The sequence below is a fragment of the Strix aluco genome, chromosome 3, assembly GCF_031877795.1.
Source record: "Strix aluco isolate bStrAlu1 chromosome 3, bStrAlu1.hap1, whole genome shotgun sequence".
In the NCBI taxonomy this organism is placed as follows: Eukaryota; Metazoa; Chordata; class Aves; order Strigiformes; family Strigidae; genus Strix; species Strix aluco.
In genome coordinates, this window is record NC_133933.1 from 53,989,098 (window position 1) to 54,013,325 (window position 24,228).

The following is a 24,228-nucleotide window of genomic DNA, read 5'->3' on the forward strand; positions in this document are numbered from 1 at the left end:
TTTTTACTAACAGATTGACTAAAGTTTTGAAAGTTCATAATTAAATAGATAAGTGCTGAACGAGGGATAGTTATGCAAAAACCAGTTCTTTGAACGAGGCATAGTTATGCACAAAACAGTTCTTGAATGGCAGTTTTGACTCCAGTGTGTGTCTCTTGGGTGGCATCTTCAGCTTGACTAAGTAGCCTGCTTATGTTGAAAAATTCTGCTTGATTTCATCTATTTTTTCTTTCTCTGGCTCTAAGGAAGCTCAGTTGTGTTTTTATCTTTATGAGACCATGCTGCTTGTAATATTTTTTTCTTTATGGTTTGCCAAGTAAATTGATCAGCAAGGTTCAGCTCATTCCAGTGCTTATAGTAAGGAGAAGTTAAAGAAACAAGCAAATGTCTGCATATTCATAATAGAGGGATTTTGAGTTGTAGGGAGTGGCTCTCACCACTCACTTGTAGGTTCTGGAAAATGCAGCTTTGTTGAAATACAAATACAAACATATTCATTCTATTAGAAAGATTGTGAGTTAATAATTCAGTTTACATTTTTTTTTGAGTTCTAAATAAAATAATGTAAGTATTAAGTAGTATATGATTTTGACTGAAGCAATTTTTTGTGTTCTATAAAATGAAAAACAAACAAAAAGCCCCCAGTTTTCATTCTTCTGTAAATGGCCAAAAGTTGTTTTTTTTAATACTGATTATGAATGAAAATGAATTTTTGGATGTTAGAATATTTATGTTTCTTGGGGAATTCTACTTTTCAGCTACTTCCAAGAAAGTAATTGTTTAGATGTGCTTATTTTTAATAAGTATTTCATATATCCTAAAAACACTGGTACCAATATCTTTCTTGACAGAGAAGAGAACTTTAGCTATTAGAAGGCACTGAGTCCAGTATGAAAAATTCAGATTCAGTACTTCCAGTATCAGATTCAGTACCTTGAAAGGCACGACGTTGTTGTGCAGCTTCAAAATAAAATAATAAATCTATATTCAGTTATCTTGCTATCTGTCAGAACTCATGGTAATCAGAAACCTGATGAAAATCACAACACTTTAAAGCTTTTGTTTTCCTAAGTGAAGTTTTATTTAAGGTAATGCAAAGATAGGATGCCATCAGACGGGATGTCCTCACTACTCTCCTCACTGCCAGGGAAGAGGTCTGCTGAAACCAACCTTCTTTGCTGCATCAGTTTTCAGAAGGATGGATTTTCCATGCAGTTCACCTCACAATTGCCCAAAAGCTTGCAAAGATACAAAAAAGGCATCAGGAATATGCAGTTGGGGGTGGAAGATGAAGCAGCACTGTCCCTTTTGGTGGTAATCTGCTGTTAGATGAGTTTTAAGTGTTCATAGGAAAATCTATGGGCAGAAGATTTTAGAAATTTATATCAAAAAGAAGCTTCTCTTTGCCTGCAGACCTTCTGGAAAATAAAACCCAACCTCCCCCTTCCCCAGGATTTCACAAAAAACAGGGTGATGGAATTGTCTTTCCAGGGAAACAGATCGAGTAGAGGGACAATAGCTTTCATCAATTTAAATCTTAGGCTAGCTAGATTGTCCTTGGTAGAACAGTGGTTCTCAAAAGAGTTTAAGGATACTAATCATTGACCAAGAGTTGCAAGCCTTGCTCTCACACTTGTAAATGACCCTTTTCAATCAGGTGATTATAGAGACACTTGCATTGGCTTGTTCTTGTGTTGCAGGTGTTTGGAGAGGTTTTGTTTCCAAGGCTGCTAAGGCAATTCCCTGCACAGTTTCCATCAGTTTTTAAAAACTCATATTTCTTATGTTTATAAAAGAGGTATCATATATTCTATCTTCAAATCAGGCTTTCGAGCTTAGGAGACCTCTCCTTTTGTCAAAAAAAAAAAAGAAAAAAAAATCAAAGGAGATTCATAGAGTAGACTACATAGAATAAAATAGCTTGCTGTTACAATTGTTGACATGGAAACAATGTACCATAGGTAAAACAGTCTTGTACAATGACCAATTGGCAGAAAACCTTTTTTATCCAGCATCTGCTTGCTTCTGTGGTTCGAAAAGGCTGAACAGCTCAAGTCTGTGTGCAGGAGAGATCTAGTAATCTTTGGCGTTTTTTGTATTGCCTTTATACAACAGATTCATACTCAAACGAATTGTGGTGTGAGTTACTTGCTTATTGTATCCAGAAAGTGTGTTAGCTGATCTTTTCTGAACGTTATATACCCGCAAGTTATAAGTGTAGCTATGTGGCCTCTCAGTTGGCAGGGTTTCATTCTTCCACATTTTAGACTGTAATTCACAATCATTGTAAACCAGAGGAGATGAACGATGTTACTGTATGAAGAGATCCTGCCTTCCCTCAACCCGGGCTGCTTATTCCCACCCTCATGCTGCTCACTCTTTGCTACAAGATACAGATTTCACACAGATAAGCGGGATAACTTGATTGTGGCAAAAGCTGTTACTTTGGTTTTGTGGTGTGGTGTTTGGTTTTTTTTTTTTTGTTTGTTTGTTTGTTTTTCTTCTTTCCTGGTTAATTTTAAAGGAGTTTGGTTCCTCATTCCAGTTCTGTGTGGTGTCTACCCACATAGAAGCTTCATTCCCTTACCTCCTGAATACAGTCTTTGTACTCTTTCTGACCTGTGTTCATCTTCATGCCCCTCAAGTTTGCTTCTATCTTCTCTTTGTGCTTTCTCCCAGCTTTACTCTGCCCATTTATCCATGATGAAAGAGTGGTCACGGATGAAGCCCTGTGACCTTTTCCTTCTGATCCAGTGTTTCTTGAGCCTGCCTATCACAGAAGAAGGCAACCGTGCCTAAAAACTTTTGAGTTGGTGCATTTTTCATTAACCCTTTGCTTGCTTCTTTCTTCATTCCTTTCACTTCTGTCTGCCCCCCTCAATTAAAAATACATACAGATTAAGATTTCCCCAGCTACGGTCATGCTAAGTGCACTCAATTTACTTATGGAAATATTTTGTGTTTGCTGACCTCAGTGTACTTGGATATCTCACAACGAAGTTAGAGTATGTGTGTCACTGTCATTTGAACATAAGCATTACAGGATCCCTTGTTTGTTGGAAAGACATGCTAGGGGACTCGGATTAGTTTGATTGTCAGGTATGTTCGTTAGCTCATGAAGTAACATGAAAAAAGTGCCAGCACTGTTAAGTCCCCCAAACTGCTGTTCAGAAAATTACTAAGCCATTACACTGGAAAATAATGCAACAGTGGTACTAAAGAAGGAACAGTAATGTACTGTCATTTATGACTGACTTTTATCATTGATGCCGTATCCTTGAGAGACCTCCTGGTGCCATTTTTCTTGCAGTAAAACACAGAGTCACTTTTTAGTTATCTTGGGTGCACTGGGTTTTTCTCAAGATCTTTCATGTTTCTGTCAGTTAAATTGAATAGTATTAACATTTATATTCTCCAGCCTACAGAAGTTGCAGTCTTGGAGGCTTTCCCAGAGTGAATCTGAAGGAGTTTAAAAATGTTGAAAGCAACCTATTTGTTAAATCTCTTTATTTTGTCTGATCTGAAATTCTTGAAGTTCTTGTGTTTACTTCTCCTATTGGATATTTTATAATACAGCTTTTAACTGGATAGTTTTGACAGTGAATCAGTCTCTTTATGCGCTATCAATGTGATTTTTCAGTGTGTTTTTAGAATTTTTGTTTTGTCATTATTATGATATTGTAATGGGCCTATTACAGTCTCATGAGAACAGTTTTGGTCGGTCAGTGTGCCGGACAGAAATTCGAATCTCAGCGTCCAGGACTGTAACACAGTAAAGTGAAAATTTATGACCAGCCCTATGGAAATGTGCCTTAATTTCCTGTATTAGAGTGTCTGTTTTATATGGATATCTTTATAGCGTTAAATTGTTTTCTGAGTGTAGCCAATGACCAAGTTCAAGTAGGCTTTAGATAAAATCAGATTATTACAAAGCTGAATTGCACTGGAAGATGAAATGATTCTACCATTATTTTTTTTTCTCATTGAGTACTTTATCGTCCTTGCCTGTAAAAAGTTTATACAAATTATTATAGCAAAGGCACAATGGAGAACATGCATCCTGTGAGTGCGGGATTGTAGACTGAAATGTTTTTTTTAAGGTTTTTCCTATAGAAACACAAGTCTCAGTTTCCATGCCCCCTGTTTTCCTTTTCATTATTGCTGTTTTCATCTTTTCTTCACCCCCCTCCCCCACTTTTTCTTCTAAGGATGCTTTTTGGAGGTGAACACATGTTAGTGAGCTACACTGTCTCCAAAACAAACAAAAGAGGGTGGGGAGATGATGAGGGGGAGGAGGACAGCGAAAAGATGCAGCTGCTCATTTTTAATTTTGAAACTAGCCTTGAATTCTGTGGCATTTGCTTAAGCTTTATAATAAAAACTGGGGGCCTAACTGAAACATTGCGTCTTTATTTTACTGTGGTTGCCAACAAGAAAATGTTAAAATAGTAACAAATAGATTATTTGAATTCTTGTCTAAGATAGTACTGATGGAAGATGTTTTGCCAAATGAGATTGTATGAGTAGAGGGTTGCCACACCAGCAAAAGCTTGTGGAAAAGCAGTCAACCCCATATGTTGTTTTTTGTTCTGTCGTGTCAACGTTCAAGTCAGTAGAACATATTTCCATTTATTTCACCTGGTAGGAAGTAGGAATCCATGTAGCATTGGGTCCTGTAATTCCTTTCTAGTGAACCTGCACAAGCAGTGTGCCCTCACAGCAAAGAAGGCTAACAGCATCCTGGGCTACACAAGGAAGAGTTTGCCAGCAGGTCGAGAGGGGTGATCCTGCCCCTCTACCCAGCCCTGGTGAGACACAACTGGAGTGCTGGGTCCAGTTCTGTGGTCACCAGTACGAGAGAGACATGGACATAGCGGAGTGAGTCCAGTGAAGGGCCATAAAGATGATCAGAACTGGGACTGTTCAGCCTGGAGAAAAGGAGACTCGAGGGGGATCTTAACCATGTGTATGAGTACCTTCTGGAGGGCAAAGTAAAATAGATGGAGCTAGGCTCTTCTCAGCAGTGCCCAGTGACAGGACAAAAGGCAGTGAGCACAAACTGAAACACAGGAGTTTCCACCTGAACACAGGAAAACACTTTTTCCACTGTGAGGGTGATTGAACACTAGCACAAGGCTGCCCAGAGAGGGTGTGGAGTCCTCATCTTTGGAGATACTCAAAAGCTGACAGGACAGGATCCTGAGCAACCCACTGTAGCTGTCCCTGCTTGAGCAGGGGTTGGATCAGGCGATCTCTAGGGTTGCCTGCCAGCCTCAGTGAATCTGGGTTTCTTATGTGCCTCTGATTCGGTATTTAGCTGAAATACTGGACAATGTCAGATACCACTGAATGAGTTGTATGTTCTCACGTATTTTTCTGAATGGTAACATTAATGAAATAATATTATTAACACTATTAAGGAAAAACTTGTGGTTGAGGAACAAAGCTTGAAACAATGTGTGGAATGAAATGTGTTTGGGACTTTGTTGCACAACTCTTCACATGTTAGTGAGCTCTTACCCACGTAAGTAGTCTCATTGACGTCAATAGTACTGCTCCTATAAGTGTTCACCAGTACAAGTAAGGGTTGCACAATATGTCCTTGTCTGTAATGTACAAGTGTATGTAACAGTATTTAATTATCGCTTCGAACCTCAGTGGCAAATTCATTTAAATATCTCAAATTATACTGCTTTTCCTAGGCCATATTTTACTGATATGGAGATATCATTACATCCATCACCATAAAATTGAGCAGAAATATAATTTCTGAAAAATCATCTTTCCTTCTGTTCGTTTATACAGCTGAAAAAAAGGGGTGGCAGAAAAAGAAAATAATTATTTTCCTTTATTGTGTTTTAAATAATTTTGAGTTTCTAACTTTTTTTTGATAGTTTGGTGGAGTCAGCACTTTACTTTCAGTGCTTAATTAGTCTAAAGGTAGGCTTTCTGTTCCCCACAAAAGTATTAAATAGTTGGGTTTTTTTTATTTTAGATGTCAAAGTTTAATTTTCTATAAAGAGGTAACTTGTGTCTATATTTCATAGTAATAATTAACGTACGGTAAAAAAATTGGTTTCCAGGATTAATTATGTGGTACCAACTTTTCATATTTCAACTTTATTACTAAAACATCTGTTGTAGCACTTTCGGTGGGGTTCAGGGAAGGCGATGTTGTACTCTGTAACATTCAAGTGATAAAGCCAGAATCTCTATCAAAAACCTGATTTTTTGGAGACACAGGAAGCTTTTATTTTTTAAAAGCTTTGGAGACACTGGAAGCTTTTATTTTCTAGTTGCAAGTATTGAAATTTGGTCCAGGTGCCTGAGTTAGGTTAGAGACTTTTCTGAAACTAAGTGTGTATGAGCAGTTGGAATTAAAGCTCTCTGGAATTACAAAATGCTGTAACAATGTAGTGCTGCAATTTAGAAAAGTGAGCCTATTCCACTTTGTAAAGAGGATAGATGTTACTCGTTCAGGCTAGTGGTACCTTTATGAAGAGATGATCTCTAATGCTGAAAATTCTTAAGCTAATAGTTAAAATATGAAAAAAACCTTAATTGTTGGAGGCTGAAATAAGAAAATTTGATACTGGAATTAGAATGTGATTAAAAAAAAAAGATAATAAAAAATTACCTATTAGGTACCTGAAGAGATTCACTGGCAAGTGTGCTAAACTCTTCTGCAAGTTGGGTCTTTTATTTAAAATCAGATGTCTTTTTTTTTTTTTTTTTTTTTTTTTTAAACAAGATGTGCACCAATTCAGCCTTCAATTTATTAGGCTTAATGTACAGCTAGCAGATAACATTCTTTGTGTTAATCAGCAGGTCAGGATCTTGACAGTACTTTCTATCTGTCTTAAAACAAATGAACCTAAAAATGTCATGGCTGAACTTTAGATCGGGTAAGAATAGCACCTTGCAGCCTGTTCCTTGCATACTCTCTGAAGTCATCCATTCAGCAACTCCGCAGGCTCATGCCTAGTACAGTTACAGAATCTGTGAAATACACAGTTTAAACTAACAGACATGTATTTTTCTATATATTTTATTTTAGCCATGTTTTCTAGAAAAATGCTGGACTAGCATGATTTGTTTTTGAAGATCTCGCTTCCTGTGAACCAGATCAAACCTTTCTGAATGTGGTTGTGTTAGGTTTCTTCCTAATAGAGCTTTTTAGTGACAGATTTCTGTGGGTTTTGTACCTTCTCATTTTGCGAAGGATGTTGACTATTTTTAAGAATCCTAAGACTGTAAGGTTGGAGGGGATAAAAAAGGATGACAAATTCTTGTCTGTAGTGCTGCAAATATGGTCCTAGTACTACTGAAGTAGAGAACACTCAGGTGTCTGCTCTTGTTGGTAAGTAGCATGTTATTTGACTATGTGTAGTTGTTATTTAAGAAAAGTCCTGTGCCATGGGAAACTGTCCTAACACGTCTACTAATGTAAGTGTTAAGATGAAGTGGGATGCTCCTGTCAGAAGGAAAAACGTTCTCTGTTTCCTATTTAGTGAAATAACAGAGTGAGACTTGGCACAGCATGTAGTATCCTTCAGAGGAGGTTTCATCGTACTGGATCTTGTTTGTGAAATAAGTTAAGTAGCATTTTAGTGAACAGCATTATATATTTATATTGGTAGGTATATTATAAAGGATTTACAGAACTTTATTCATGGGAGTTCCTTTGAAGAGACAAACCAACAGTAAAACTATGGTAATAAAGACAATGGGAGTACTCTTGAGCCAGAAAAGTTTACTCAAAAAGGGAGCTACTCCAGGATCGGGTGTCAGGTGGGAGGAAGACATTACATCAGCCAGAAGGTATTACAGGAGAAGACATAAATCAAGAACTTGGTCCCAACACCTGTACTCAAGGGAAGAGCTAAGGCATTCTTACCTTGTTTAATCATTAGATTTTAAGTAGTTTACAGCTGCATATGATCTTTCCAGAGATTAAGTATGTGCAAATCCTGAGTGACTTGACATTTTTCATAATGAGTTATGAATGAACTGTATGTTAGTACTTGTCACCATTAAGTGTCAGGTATATTTTGGGCAGGAGACAAGGTACCCTGGCTGTGTGTGTTGCAGAAGAGAATAAAAAAGAGCAAATAATTATAAGTCATACTGAGATGTTCCTTATATGTTTACAAATACATTTTCACTTGCTTCAGTGTGATACATTGTTTTTAAGTATATTGATAATTATTTTTATCAGTAACCTTAAGATGATACATAGCATTCTTCTCAAGCGAAGACTTGAAATTAATTTGATTACAATTTGCAAGTCGTAAAGCATGTCTGTATTCCTTTTGTTAGCTTTTGCAGAGTGTTAATTAGATTTCCAAATTTGGTCTTATCATGCACCTGGAAGGAGAATAAAGCTTGTTACGGACCCCTCAGAGTTACTCCAATGTGCTAATTAGAATTGGAGAGAAGCTACTTTCAAACCAGGAAAGTAACAGTCAGAGTTTTAAGCAGCCCCATGCATCAGATAATGGATAATTTTACTGGGTAACACTATACACGCTGTGCAGGATTAAGACGTTCAGACAATTTGAAGTGTGTTTTGATACCCTGAAACGAAAAATGATTATTCAAATTAGGAACACATTCACCCCATTAAGCACATGTATAATTCCTATGAAAAGATTCTAGGCCTTTTAACTCTAGTTAATGAAAACTGATTTCATCAACACTCTTATATGGCTTTTTGCTTTTTAACTTAACACTGAAGCCAGTATTGTGCAGTTATTAAGCGCTAGATTTTGGGAGACCTAACCAGCTGAGTGAGTGTAGATGTCTATGGCTCAAGCCTGCAAGATGCTGGTAATATCAGAAAAAACATTGTGGAAGTTGTGGAAACTAAAGGCATTGATGTCCATGCCTTGCTCAGCATCTGGCATGTTCAGGTGCAAAGACACATCCATGGCTTTTTCATCAGGAATAAGGGATTTGAATTACAGGATAGAGGATGAGGTGGTTATTGGTATTCTTTCTGTATAAACACATTCCTGCTCTGTTTGGCCAAGCTGGTCTTTATTATCTCTCTCTAAAACTTAAGCAGTGCTGCTGGTGTCCTGTCTGAAGTGTTGCATTGCGTGCTGCTGGCTGCTGTAGCCACTGCATGAGTGACTGCACTTGATTGTGGGGGAAACTGTGATCTAAGTGTATACAGAGCCTGCAGTTTTATGCAGTGACTGGAGGCTGGCATAATTAAATATTCATGAAGATTTGAAATGTTTAATGATAAAATTTATTAGATGTGAAACAAACATACGCCCTTTATACCCAAATCAACAGTGTAGAGTTTTTGTGTGCTGCGTTATTGTTTTTCACTGCTAATACTGCGAATGCCAGAGCTGTGTATTGTTTTTCTTCTAGCAATGCAGGCAAGAGTTGGAGGAAGAGGGGCAAAAACATGAATGGAGTTGCTCACAGATGAGTTTGTGAATTGATTTTTCAAGAAAAATCAAAAATAGGTTTGACCACTCTGATTGCTTCTCGTTAGTGATTATGCGTTTTGCCAGACCAGTAATGTCAGGTTCCAGAGTTTGGGCACTTGGTTGCATTACATTCCTGTATACTTAAATGGATTAAGATAAAAAGTCTGACTTGAAAAGGATATTCCAAAACTGACTGTGCCTGTGGTTTTGAATCCTGATGCTTTGAACAAAGAAGGGATTGATTTAATGGGATTAATGCTTAATCCAGATGAAGCAATGTACACACATGCCTTGAATGCTTTTGAGAATAACTACAAATATCATTTATAAGGTTCTGTAGAAAGATACAGAGTGGTGATCTTTGTGTAAGAAAGAGATGGGGCAAGACAGCTTTAAATAAAGAATACAGGCAAAGTTGTGTTCAAATTAGCTCTTGTGGATTACTTTCAGATATTTTTAAGGGTTTTTTTTGTACAAGTATGGTATTTATTTTCAAGTGCTGATTTTGAGGAACTGTTGCACATTTCTCTTCATCATTTTGATATTCCACATGAGAAAATTTTATTTTTACTTCTATTTTTGAGGTAAGGTTATTTTCTGTTTCAGATAATACCTTATCTGGAAAGTGTTTGTCATCATCGTTTGATTCTCCCCCCCCATCCCCACCCCCCACCCTTGGCTTGCAGATTTCATATGTGTCACAATATATTGCTACTTTCTGGGAGAAATTATGACTTTGCCCATATTTGCTGTGACTCTGTGGCCCCTCTAACTTCAGGGAAGAATTGCTTATTAAACCAAACAAGCCAAGTTGTGGAGTTTTTGTTTGATTTCATTTTTTGGTTTTGTTCTTATAAATTTTTTTTTAAATGTTAACAAATGCAACATTTACAACATTTATAGTTATTTCATCTTTATTAATAAAAGCTTTCTTGATAGATAAAATCCATCTGATTTCTTATATTGACCAATGTATACCCTCACAATGTCTTTTTAAAGCATTGGATCCTGTCTAACTGGGTGAAAGGTATGTCATATGCATCAAACATGGTTGCAAGGGTTCTGAGGAAAGCAATGACTGCAGTCTTTCAGAGTGTATCTCTGGTATAAAATAGGATACAATACTGAGCCTTGGTCAGTATTAGGCTGGCTCATCAATTTTTATCCATTCTCCCCTGCTTTCCCACACACCCCCCAGTCTGGGAACCAGAAACTTTAGGTGAAAACTAAAGTTCTTACCTAATAATGAGATTTGATTAAGCTAGCAGTTTGAGAAAAAAGACCAAATATCACAACACTAATGAAAACATTGCAAGAGTTGCTAATGATGTGACTGACTCATATTGCTAAATGGAGCAGATTTTTAAACATAGCTCTAAGCCTCAATTCTTTCAGCTCATTCACAGTCAGTTCTGCTTTATACTGAGCTCAGTGAAGCTATTCTCAGAGGAGAGTGCAGTATGACATGGATTAAGAGTAGAGAGTGGAGCCATTAATTGATTCAGTACTACACAGGTTATCTAATATCTAAGAAATGTTTTAAATATTTTAGCATAAAAAGCTGAAAGCAAAAATTTAATTTTCAAGTGATTTTTTGCCTTTTTTTTTTTTTTTTAAAGAAGGCTGTTGGAGACTGACTCAAAGGCAAGGACTAATTGTTGATAATTGATGTTTGAAGGAGGTCTTGTTTCTTAGATTATTTTTGAATCTACCTATGCTATATCTAGGATAGTAAACAAGCATTGCAAAGGAGCATTCTTATGTACTGGATTTTTTTTTTTTTTTTCTGTCTGTGCTGTTACATTGTTAGAATGGTTCCTGACAGTGCATTGGGCAAAAACAGCTAGTGATGTCCCAGGCAGGTCCTGAGTGTTGCTCTGGAGTAGGGTCAGGCCAGGGATGGTTCCCAGCAGGCACCCAGCCTGTTCCCTTTCCAGTGTTCCCTCATCTTCATTGTTGGAGTTCAAGAGAGTTTAACATTGAGGATGGAGGAGGTTATAAGCTGCTTGGGTTCAGGTCAGTGAACAGCCCTAGATATATTCAGTTTACTGGTGTAGACAAACCTACAATGTTACCTTGCAGTACCATTACAATTGAAACCAGCAAAGTGAGTTTCTAAGATGCTGAGTTTGGTATACTTTGGAACATCTGCTCAAAAAGCAGTTTCTCCCTTAAGATAAAAGTACCAGTGTTTTATACCTTTTGTTTGTTTGTTCGTTTGTTTTTTTTTTTTTTTTTTTTTTTTTTTAAAAGTGTTGATATCCAGTTACTTTCCAAAGAGTGTTTTGCTGGCATCTTAAGAGTCATCAGCATATAAGACTGTGACGGTGTTACAGTTCCTGTCTCTCCTAAAGCCTGACATAGACATTATGAGGACTGTGGGTGAATATGAGCATTTATTACATGAATCTTCCTGTTCCTTAAGCTCTGTCCACTGTTATGCTACATTTCATTTGGAAACTGTCTTCACTTACATAAGGCTTTTTGAAAAATATTTGTGTCAGTACCTATAAAATTATGTGCCTCCATAGTACGCCCAGCTGCACTGGAATTTCCCTAGTCTTCTCTCATCTTAATTACTATTTTTTTTAGTGCTACAGATTTTCTTTTTGACTTTTGAAGCTGTTGGTTTACTTACACTGGACAGTCGGAGATTGCTCTGTGAATTTAGTTGATCTCTTTTAGGGTTCTACCTGACGTTATCACTAATGAAAAGTTGGAGCTGTTGAAATGAAAGCTTTAGTGGTAGATGAAAAGAGGAATCCAGGCTTGAGCAGGCCAGGCAATAACTAAATCTAGCAGCCTGCAATTCTCATGCTGGCTTTGTGTGAGACACAGAAATACAAGTATATTGGAAGGTAGTGGTGGTGCTGGGGTATTTGCTTTCATTTGGCTTTTGGTATAAGTACTAACAAAAACAGTCAAAGTTCTAGTCCTGGTACACTGTGGAAATAAAAAGAAAAGATATATCAAGTATTAATCATAGGACCACTGAAAAGATAGTTATTTGTTGAACCAGACTATCACAAATGTTTGGCTTTCTAGTTTATGTTGAAATTACTGGACTGTGATACTTGGTAGCAATGTTTGTATTTTCTATATTAAAATAAGGGAAGAAATCCACCCCTAATTCTGTCTTCAACTATATATATTTCTGCTATTAATTTCAGTGAAAAAGAAACTATTTCTCATAGTTTGTGAAGGGAAAAAAAAAATTCTCAAACACTCTTATACATGCTCCACTGAAATCCAAAAGAAACAACACAAATGCCACCACCAAAAAAACCAAACCCCACCCACAAAACCAAAATTTTGATAGACTGGCATGAGCTATGCCAAATCAGATGAACAGCTCATGCTTCAGGCATATGCAAAGTGGAAAAACAGGGCTATTGTTTATTTGGTAGAGTGCATCAATATGTCAGTTTATAGAAGTAAGTGAATACAACTGTGTCTCTTCCATCGTTTGATTCACCCTTCCTACTCCTAACATCCCAGAATGAATGTCCTGCCAGAAAGATTGTTCCCTCTGGCAGTAAAAAGGCCTTTCGCTGATCAAGGAGTTGCCTCTTGGGTGGTGTTTAGGGGACAGGCTGTCTTTCACCCTCTGCTTTGTATCAAGCTTTACCAATTTTATATCATCCTAGCCTATAATAAATGGGATACACAATAAGAAGAAACACTTGCATAAGCCCCAGCCTTTATTGAAAAGCTGTATTTCCACTTACTGTTCAGACAAGGGTAGCTAAGAAATGAAAAAAAGTGAAACCAAATCAACCTTGATTAGTGTTTTCCATGCATATGAACAAACTTTTAAAAGCAGATGGCATGGGCAAAGAGAACATTTTGAATTGAGATCTGCACAGAGAACCTCAATGGGCGTGCTGGTCAGGAAGCAAGGAGCTGCTGAGCTAGCAAAGCAGCGGGCAGCCTGAGCCACTTCTTTGCCTACAGTTTGTTCAGAGGGAAATGAAAAAAGGAAGAGCTTATCTTATACATGTGTGCCCTTTTGTGTGATATTTTTATTATAATTTTCATTATTTAAGCACAAATCCAGAACAAATAGTTAATGTGTGCATAAAACACAGCGATAGTAAGTTGCTCCAGAAAGGTATCAGCACTGAAATGTGGGTTTATCACTTTAAAATAAGTATACAAGGAAGAAAGGTGGTTTGGGGGTGTGTGTGTGTGTTTTTAATTAAACAGTATATGTGTATGAATCAGGAAGGCAAAGTCCAGTGCATAAATGGATTGAATGGACATTCAATCCGAATGCCAGATTCCTTCTTTGATTCACAGAGAAATGAGGGTAGTTCCAGTCTTTTTGTACGTTGTGGCCTGCTGTATGCTAGGCTGTTGGCCAGAGTTCAGCCCTCTTGAGTGGTGGTCCCTCTTGATCACAGCTCTGCTGGAGGATAGACAGGTTCCAGATATAAGACGCAATGCTTTCTGGGAATGCATGAAAAGAGGTGAGCTTTTGTTTGGGCTATTTGCAAGAAAGCATATAGACCAACACAGTTACAAATGTGTGCACTACTACTTTTTCCTTTGTTAGAGCCTATTGATGTATATACTTTATGCTTCATGCAAGAACTGATGAACAAGAATGAGAGAAGTCCTGGCATCACTGGAGGTGATGGGAAGCTCCCTGCTGTGTAGGGGGCACTGTGGAAATAGTAGACATAGTCTACTCTCTCTAGTAGTCTACAGGTCCAATAGTAATTGGAGAGGAAAGGAGTGGTGGAGAAATATTTCTAATGTGAATGCATGTAAAAAAGTTTACTGCCCAAAATACTTAAGACCAATACATTAGTAACAGAAAAATTAATAACCAGCATTGGCTTGTGTTTTGTTTGTTTGTTTCTAATTCTGTAACTGGTACCTGATTGGCACAATGAACTTTTGGTTCCTGAGTTTGGGTGTAAGTACTGCGGTCCTGTTTATTCAGAAGTTATTAATCATTGCCCCTGAATTCTCAAATAATTTATTTTTGCACACTTCAAAATTAAAAGATTGCAACAGTTCAGTAGAGAGATTGATAATATTTAAGAAAAATTCATGTATCAGAAGTTTTCAGGAACATGTGAATGTTCAAGAGAGTAAGTGTGTCCATCGTTGAACCTATGCGTATTCTTATGTAAAGATCTTATGTACATCTTACAATGTAGGAGGCTTTATATAAGCCATAATTGTTTATGCACAGCTATAAAATGCTCTTATCTTCAAGCTTTACAGCACTCTTTTGTCTTAATGTGCATAAACCACAAACCTTTAAGCTTCTTCTAAAAGGCTACTTTCTATTAACGTTACAATTTCTTAATGTTACATTTTGTGAAGTTACAATGTGTTCTTGCTGGCTTTGGTTGTGTGTTTTGTATGCGATTGTAGCATGTATTTCTTGACACAGTAGACTAACAGTTAGGAGGACCGGTAAATGTGCTTTAATCTGTGTAAAAAATAAATTTAAGTTACTCCTTTTTAACTCTGCGAATGTGGTTGTAAATCCTTTTCTGCTTGCTCCCATCTACAAATCTGATATTGAAAAAGCACATCTGCACAGATGCCTTTAGTGAAATAAAGGAGGGTCATTTAATAGACTGCTGTAGGATTTCTTATATCAACTCCATGAATCACTCTTCCGTATAAGGTTAAAGCAGAGTTTTCGCCCTGAGGTTGCTGAAATTGTGGGTTATCTGGAATGGAAATTAAACTCATGACATGGAGACTTGAAGTCTTATTTCAAATTGACATTGTATTGAATTTTGATGTGTATATTGCAAAAAACCACAACACATAAAGGTTTGAATTGAGGAAGTATTTCCATTGAAGTCAAGCAATACAAACTGCAGGCATAAGAAAGTTAAGGTTATTTTCACTGAAAACACAAATCAACCCTTGTAGAATTTCAGCTGCTAATTTTACAAACTTCTCAGTTACAAGAAGCAAAAAGTTTTTGTTTGCAGTCTAAAGATGACTTGGAAGTAGCAGGCATTTTGTGACAAGTTTGTATTGATCATTTTTTATCTAGAACTTATAGGACATTAATTTTGACGCCTTTCTGATGCTTAACTGTGGTAATTTTTCAAAAACGCTATAGTCTTTATGAATAATTCTCCAAACACATGTTTTCTTTTCAAATTCTATTACTATGAAGTTAGAAAGACTTTCTTTTTCTAGGTATTACATTTTTCTTAGTTGAGCAAAGTACAAAATTATATTTATTAGTCTTGATTTTTCAGTATATGAGGCAATACCTGTGTTGGCTGAAAAATATTCTCATTCATGTGGCATGTGTACTTCTTTGTAGATGTATTATGATCTAAATTTACAAACAATCACCTAAGGTTAAACAATCAAAGTAGTGGGATTTTGTTTGTTTGTTCTCCCCTTCCCCCCCTGCCCCGATCATCTCCTGCTCTTGCTGATTTAGGAAGAACCTTTTCTTCTTTACTAATGAAAATCAGGTTGCTTACTTAGCTCTCTTAATTCAAGTGATCCAAATCTGGAGATTCTTGCCTGTAAGTGAGAAAGTTGTTATTTGAGGCTATGATACCCACCAGGAACTGCCACCTATGTGGATTAAGTGAAAGGGTATTTTAAACCAGATTTGGACTGGTGGGGGCTTATGGGAATGATGTGGTGCAGTTAGTGTAGGGAGAGTGGCATGAGTGGTTGGTGCTCTGCAGGTGGGAGTTGTTTTTTGTTCTGATATTACTTCCTGAAGGCTTTCATAGTAAACATTTGTAAAACATCTTAAAGGTTACAGTTGTTGACTAGCATTTAAATTATGTTCTAGCTGTTTTCAGCATGTTCTGATACTGTGTGAAGCATTAAATAGGAAAATTGATCTTATTTTATAGCATGAATACTCTCCAAAAGAGGTCAGCATTGTTTGAAGGAGAGTTTCTCTTCTGCTGTACCTAGGCTGCTTTCTGTGGAGAATTTCTGATTATGTTTATATACACACAGCGCAAGAGGAGAAGTCATATTCAGAGTCATTACAGTGGTTGTTACTCCTCTTCCCCTCAGATCTGATTAAGACTTTTGTACTGGGGGAGCCTGCTCCCTTTGTGGCAGCCTGGATCTTAGTCCCTCAGGACTGGTGAGCTTCACTCCTGCCCTCCCTTGGAAAGCCTCGGCAGTCCTGGGGTCACCTCCCTGCAGCCAGTGGTTTTGTTTGGGGGATTTGTGAAGAGTATAATCAGATTGTAATTTTAGGAATTTGGGAATTAATTTATGATTGTGTCAGGGATCTGAGATTCTGAATTTTGTTTCTTTTTCCAAAATGTATACTGGAGTTTTCTTTTTGTTGCAGATATTTTAAAGGCCTTTTATCTACAATTACTTTTATTTTGATGACTGAATTACTAAGGCAATGGAAGCATGCATGTGAAAGCAGTTTATATTTCTAAAGTTACTTAAGTAATGCCAGTATTTACAAATCGTGCTTGATTTTGGTATTGCATGAGAGGTTTTGTTGCTTTTGCTGCCACTTGCAATGAGAATACTGAATTTGATGCTTTACGAGAAATACCAGTTCGGTTTCTTCTGTCACCTTCTACCCAGTTTCTTTATCAATATATCATCTTGCATATCTTGGAAATAAGTAATTTTAGAGTCATAATCGTAGTCATAAATTCCTTCCTGGCCATTGCTCCCAGGTAATGTTTATGTGTGCTCCTGTAGGGGACTTCTTGTACACAGTGTCTTGCATGGATATGCTTTGCTTCTACTATTTTCTATGTGACAGCTCATTTCTTTGACTGGATATTGTTCTGTCTGGGAGAAGACAATTTAAATAGGCATGTATTCAATCGGCGTGTTAAAAGAATATTGATTCTTACTGCCATCTAGGTATTGTTTCATATGAGGAATTTCATACCAATATGTAATCAATTAATATGCTCTCTTTCAGGTTTAACAGATGAAAAAGTGAAGGCCTATCTTTCTCTTCACCCCCAGGTACTGGATGAGTTTGTGTCAGAAAGTGTAAGTGCAGAAACTGTGGAAAAATGGCTAAAAAGGAAAAATAACAGACAGGAAGGTAAGTCCTTTTTATTTGCAATTAATATTTAGCTTTGAACATCTCAGTTCTTATTTTCAGATGTAAAAAGGAAACCTAGTTTTGGTAAAACTTGACTATTACAATTTTTATGTCTAGGTTCCACTATTTTTTGAAAGGCAAAAGAGGTTAACAATTTTTAAAAATATTTTCAGCCTTTTGACATTCCTATTTTGGAATACACTAGTACTCATTTTGAAGGTTCAGTTTACCCATTTTGAGTTGCAAAGACTATTCCACTAACCTCTAATATCTGTTACATTACTGTATGTTTTGAGAACATAATTTGTTGTTCTTGGATCTAAAATTGGTCAGTTTTGAATTAAAATTATGCAGTATGTGCAGGATGTAAGCCTCAGTAAAATACTGGATATGCCATCTCAAAAGTTCCTGCTTTCAACATGTATTAAGTCATTTTAGATATGAACACAGAGGTTATAAAGCAGTGTGTTGAATTCTGGAGGTGTTTCTGTTGGGTTGCTTTAGGTATAAACCCTCACTTACTAGACCCAGAAAGCAGTTACTTATGAGTTGGCCTGGGTTGAAAATGATCATAAATTTTGTAATGATCTTAAATTTTGTGAGATTGTGTGCAAACATAAAATTCATACAACTTTAACAATGATTTGGAATGTACCAGCTAAAATGCAAAAGAGGAGATGACCAAGAGGGTGTGGAAAGAAACACTGATTTTACTCTGTGTGTGCATTTCTCTGTGTCTGACTTCCAAGGTGCTTGGGGTTTAAGTTCTGGTGGTAATTCCCATTTTAAATACAGGGGCTATTGCTACTTCCTAGAAGATAACTGTTTTCTGCAGAATTACAGAAAAAGAAAATGGGCAAGGGACAGAAAAGGCTATATCAGGCCAGATTTTTGGTGGTGATGACTACATATCTGATACTAAGGTGGCAGTACATTCTTGTTGGTGTAAAAAGGTTACCTAATGGAAAAGTATGTAGCAATAGACCACCTGTTTACTACTTTCTTTGTGGTTTATAAACTGGAGCACTGTAGGATAACTACTGTTATAATCCACAAATGCAATCAGAAACACAGTGTTATGGATCAAGTGAATAAGTCATGATAATGCTTTATGTAGACAGAAGAGAAAAAATACTTTGATGTTACCAGAAACAAATACTACTTATTTTAAAGAGCTATGTTCCTGTGAAAATTATTTTCTCTGAGGTGCTTGAAATCACTATAAGAAGTCATTGCTTGTTTGAAATACAGTTTATAGTCTGGGTCAAGGATCTTGATGCTAAAACTGAATGAATGCTTTGGATAACATTTCAGCTTCAAGCATCTTATATTGCTACATGGAATTTATTACCAGTTGATCAAAGTTTCCCTTTTTTTGGGGGGGGGGTGGGGTGTCTTGAAAATACATTTCTGTGAAAGTGCTCATAAAATTTTTGGAGCCAACTACAAAAGCAAAGTAACTGCTGACCATTGTCTTAATGAAGTTTTAGCATGAATAGCTGCAACAGTGTGATTTGTTCATTGTTAAACTTTAATCCTTCTGTTTTATGACTAACTCTCCCCAAACTGTTGAATTAAAAGTGTCAAGCAATAGCTATGCTATAATTATCATTCAGCTTTATATCTGTTACTGTCAAGTAGGTCTTTTTGCCTTCCCCGCTACTTCCCTTTTGCCGACAGTGATCTTTAAGGTGGCGTATTTATTACACTAAAGGCAGTTAATGCAGATGTGGCTTTCTTAGTGCTGGATTTGTAGATGAAAATAAGCAGGACCAGATTTAAAATGACACTTGCCAAGTCGAAAAGAATAATTTGAATGCATTTTGTTTATAGAGTGAACAGATACTGATTAGCCTTTTCTGTGATTTTCTTCTAGAAGGATAAAGGCTATAGCCATATAAAATGTCTCTGATAAGAAAACATCTTAATTTTTCAGAATGCAACATCTTTAGGAAAGAAACTTGCTAGGTTATTTACTCAGTTCATGTTATGTATGTACAAATCTCACTGCCTGAGTAATAATGGTGGAAGTGAGAAATGAGGAGAAGATGGAAATGATTCTTTTGGTATCAACGTGGATCTGTGGTGACTTAAAGTGACTATGTAGCCTAAGTCACTTTACATCAACAGGGGTATAATTTTCCCTTTGTCCCTCTTGCTTTAGTGTAGTCTGCTTTACAAAAGTTCACATCACGTAATGTGATACAGACAGAAAAATAAGCTTTGTTTTTATTAGAAAGTTGCCAGACAGGCGAAATGCTGTTTTGAGATCTCTGGCTTAGTGTCTGTACTCTTATACGTTGGTGACGCAGAACAGTCATTAACCTATATGCAGAAATTGTGTCCTGCCTGATTTGCAGGCATCCAGCTGTGTGTACTCTTCAGCCAAAAGTCAGTGGGTCTGCAGCCAGGGTAGTTTATCAGAATTTCATTAGCATGAACATGAATTAAAATGTGTGATTTGGACTTAAATGAACCAAAATTTATCTGTGACTGAGATTCACTGAATTAGTTACTTTAGATGGATTTTGGGTTTTTTAAAACCCAAAGTGTTAAAAAGGGAGTCAATCAGTAAGTACTGCAGTGTTTAAGGTATAACTATATCCCAAAATATCATGAGTTTTGTCATCAATGTGTACCAGATAAAAGATTTATCTATCACAGTAAATGTTAGATTGAAAGTCGTTCATGACAGGTTGATGGTGATCTACCTGGGATTGTAAGATTATTATTATTATTTTTTTTTTTTAGTATATTGGAGAAAATCTGCAAAGATAGCACTGGGAAGGAATGCTACTCATACTGGTATTTGGGTATTCACTGCAACTTTTTGAACCCTGGCTATTACCTGTCGATTAAATACATGCTCAACACATACCCAGGCCTTGTATTGTTGCACATGGTATTTTCAAACAACTCTGTTATAAACTAAAACTTGAGTTTTAAATTTTTCATATCCAGATCATGGCTAAATTAGGCAGGACTCTGAATGAAATTGGAGCACAAACAGGACTGCTTGTCATGCAAAGTATTTTTGATTGTTTTTTGCAAGCAAAATTTCAACAAGTAGGAGGGTGTCTTGATTAAAGAAAGTGATTAGATATTTCTGGGTTCATTTTAACTGTTCTTCAAAGTTGTTTACATATTAGCTATGGAAGAAACTTGTTTACAGATTAAGCCTACTACTTGTAGTCTGAGGTATGGTCTGTACTTTATGCATTATGGCCCCATGGGATGTTTTATGAAGTTTATAGATCAGAAAAACATCTTCATATAAACACAGTAAAAAGTGCCTTTGCTTATATATCTAATCTTACTTGAGGTGCTGGTGTAAGTTATACCAATAAAATACATGATCTTGCTTTAAAGATTCATTAAAGGTGCATCTTGATAGAATGAGATTTTTTCAATGGACTTCAAGAGTTAATCTGCCAGAAGGAGATCTTTTCTTTTCCAGATGCCTAGATATAATACTCACAGAACTCACAAGATGTCTTCCATTTGTCCTCTTCCATATCATTCAAACAAAAGTAACAGATGATTGTAGCAAGAGCCATACAATTATGGAATAGATCCTCATCTCTCAACAAATTTATCAGAAAAATATTTACGAACTCTATATAATACCTTAATTATATTATTTGAAGCTTTACCACCACAACAATAAGAAGAGGCTAAGCACATTGATTATAAGCCAGATGCACATCACTGAATTTCACAGGTGTCTTTCCTAATTTTTTAACAGCGTGTTTGTATAGGAAGAAAGGACACAGAATTTCTACATGAAAAGCTGCCTATATGACCTCTTGCTCCGTGGGAGCAAAGTTACCACTTCCCTAAGGGGATAGCCGTCATGTTCATCAAAGTGCATGATCATGTGCTTAATTACTGCTGAATCTGGACACATCAACAACAGCTTTATACATTATTTTCTTCCAGCAGTATTTGCCAAAACCATGTAAAGCTATGTATAGCGGGAACTTAAGGTCCTTTGCTACCGTACAAATGCTGTTGTTAAGTAATTCCTATTTTTTTTTTTAAATTGTATTTAAATGGAAAATTGTATATAGAATAGTACATTCAATATCAATATAACACTGATTGTACACAATCAGAACTTACTGTCTGTTAAGTGCAGTGGACTTAGTGCATTTACAGGAACCCCAAATTTCATAATTGACCTGTTTGAATAAACAGATAAGAAATTAGAAAATTAATTGCTTAATATAATGTTAGCGTGATATTGCTGTAATGTTTATTCAGGATGTATAGTCCTCAAGAAGAGATCACATAATATTTTTTTGGGCTTTGAAAAATAATAGGATTGATTGTCTTAGGATAATTCCAAGGTATTGCCATCCTAATACTAGTATTTCCATTTACAGACTTCATAATGTAATACTATGCTGTAACCTGAAGTACATTCCAGCAAGAAGAGAATGTATTATGTAATGTGACCAAAATATTAAGCAATTTAGCATTTTGTGATGTTTCCTTACATGAGTTGTTTAAACAGACACATGAAATGACTTTTAAAGTAATTTTACTTACGTTATTTCATGGACTGTTGATTTTTCCTGTTGTGCTTTCCTGTATCCATTAATTTCATGTCGGTGTTAAATAAATGCTATCCAGTAGATATGCTGTTGCTAATATGATGCAAATGATTAAATGAGTGTATTTGGTTGTTTCAGTTAAAGGACATTTGTGAACATTCAAAGTACTTTTTCTTCTTTTTTATTTATCATTACAAAATAAATCAGAGTGTATTCATTGCTACTTTTTTGTAATTACTGTAAGCAGCCTGGCTGACTGCAGTATAAAATGTAGTTCTTCATTAGTCATTTAAATGCATGATTTTCTCATGGCATATCTCATTCTTGTGTTGTTTCTTGTGAAACAAATATGACAACTGTGTGTGGGTTCAGAATTCAGATTAAGCCCTGATTCTGTCCTTTTTTTTTTTTTTTTTATTAGCTCAGCCATTTCGCTTTTCACCCTTTTCCCCTTCCTTTCTACTATGTGCCCTAGAAGTGGGTAAAGACGGCAACCACATTTGGTGCACATTTGGATGCCTTTAAGTTTGGCAAAGGACTGGAGGCAGCCATCTCTGGATACACTAATTCTAATCATTTGGACGATCACCGTAGCTTCCCTTTGGTAGAAAATTGAGTAGGTTTCATGAGGTAAAATCCCTCACCCACATGTTCCTTTAGGTCTTCCCAGTATACTGTCTGTATATGCTTTAGCAATACCTATGACAGCTTTCAATGAGCTAATTGAGCATAGAAAGGATAGAGCTCTGTGCAAGTTAGGTAAAGGCATTTCTTTTTCTTACCTTATAGTTTGTGCTGAGCTGAAGGTTTCAGTGGCTGAAATGGTTCTGGTACCTAAGCTAGTCTGTTTAAGCCTGATACCTTCTGTGGTCTTTAGACAAGGAAGTCTTTTTTTTCATTTTTCTGTACTAGAGAAGGGATTCGAGGAATGGGATCTGTGGCAAAAGACTTTGTCATATCCAGTCTTTGAGACTATCTACAGAGAAAGAATTTTCTGTCTGAAAGAATTTTACTAGTCCTTTAAAGCTAAAGAAAAATTGTGCTAAACTGCATCATTAAAATGTAGAAAAAAGAGTTCTGTGATCCAAAATAGTCTGAAAATTGTTTCTGTTTTGGTGCTGCTGTTTCTGCTATTAAGATAACAGCATATTGTGCTTTAAAGTTTGCTACTGTCCTGTGAGAGAGAAAGTAGTTTTGGAGAGATGTTGATGTCTGGCTTTATTTAGGGAGCAAGTCTGTACTTGTGTATTTATTGTTAAGCAATACTGAAGTATACATTTCTACAATAAATCATAGTTATTCCTTTATTTACTCATTTAAATAGGTAATTAATTTCTGTTTTTAAATATTTCTGTATAGAGGAATGGTATTTGCACTTTAGCTAAGGTTGTTAAATATGTGAAAAGATGTCTAACATGCTTTTCCATAAGCAGGGATAAAATATATGAAAAGATAAATGTAAGCAGAAAGAGTATATGTATGCTAAATATATGTCATCTTTCTGCCAGAATTAAAAAGAAAAAAAATGGAGGCTATAATTGATTTGTTAGTTTTCAAGGACTGTGCATTTCCACACTAACTGTAGCATAGGGTAGTCGTTGCAGCACTGCAGATGAAGGATACTCAGCAGCTGCAGACTATCATGGTTGTGATAGTCTGCAGCTTGCTGCAATTCTGATATCTTCTCAACCTAGCCAAGAAGAACTGATATGGCAGCATGTTAATGACCTCCTTGATTTATAATTAGGCTGTCTTAATATTTCATTGATGCTGCAGACATGCTGTTTCATTCTGATGCAGCCCTGCTGTGCTTATGTTTGTGATATCCAAGCAGGCAACAAATACTTGCCAAAAAGCAGGAGTGAACGTGGGAATGATTTGGGTAAATGCATGACTTGCACCATTGGCACCACAGTAATAGCTCTTAATGCTTTTTATTACCAAACCCTGCTATTTATATATTTTGATGCCTTTCTTGGAGTTTTTTTTTCCTCAAAATAAGACAGAAAGGATGAATCCTCCAGTCCCATTCTCCCCAGTACAAGTGGCATAATTACTTGCCCTGTTCTTACTTTTCTTTCAGGGCCTGTTGATGGCCAGTTGGAGACAAGATGTTGGGTTAGGTGGTCTTTCTGGTCTCAACCAATGTAACTGTTATAATACTGACAGGTGCTACTTTTCT

General features: G+C 36.4%; 1 protein-coding gene across 3 annotated transcripts in view; it reads left to right on the forward strand.

Annotated features, from left to right (window-relative positions):
• PDE10A (phosphodiesterase 10A) overlaps positions 1-24,228 on the forward strand; it is a 382,004-nt gene that overhangs the window by 255,075 nt on the left and 102,701 nt on the right. For all 3 annotated transcript variants that reach the window (XM_074818613.1, XM_074818611.1, XM_074818612.1), the window contains exon 2: positions 17,362-17,490. In XM_074818613.1, coding sequence (XP_074674714.1) covers positions 17,362-17,490 — 129 coding nt within the window. The remainder of the gene's footprint in view (positions 1-17,361; positions 17,491-24,228) is intronic.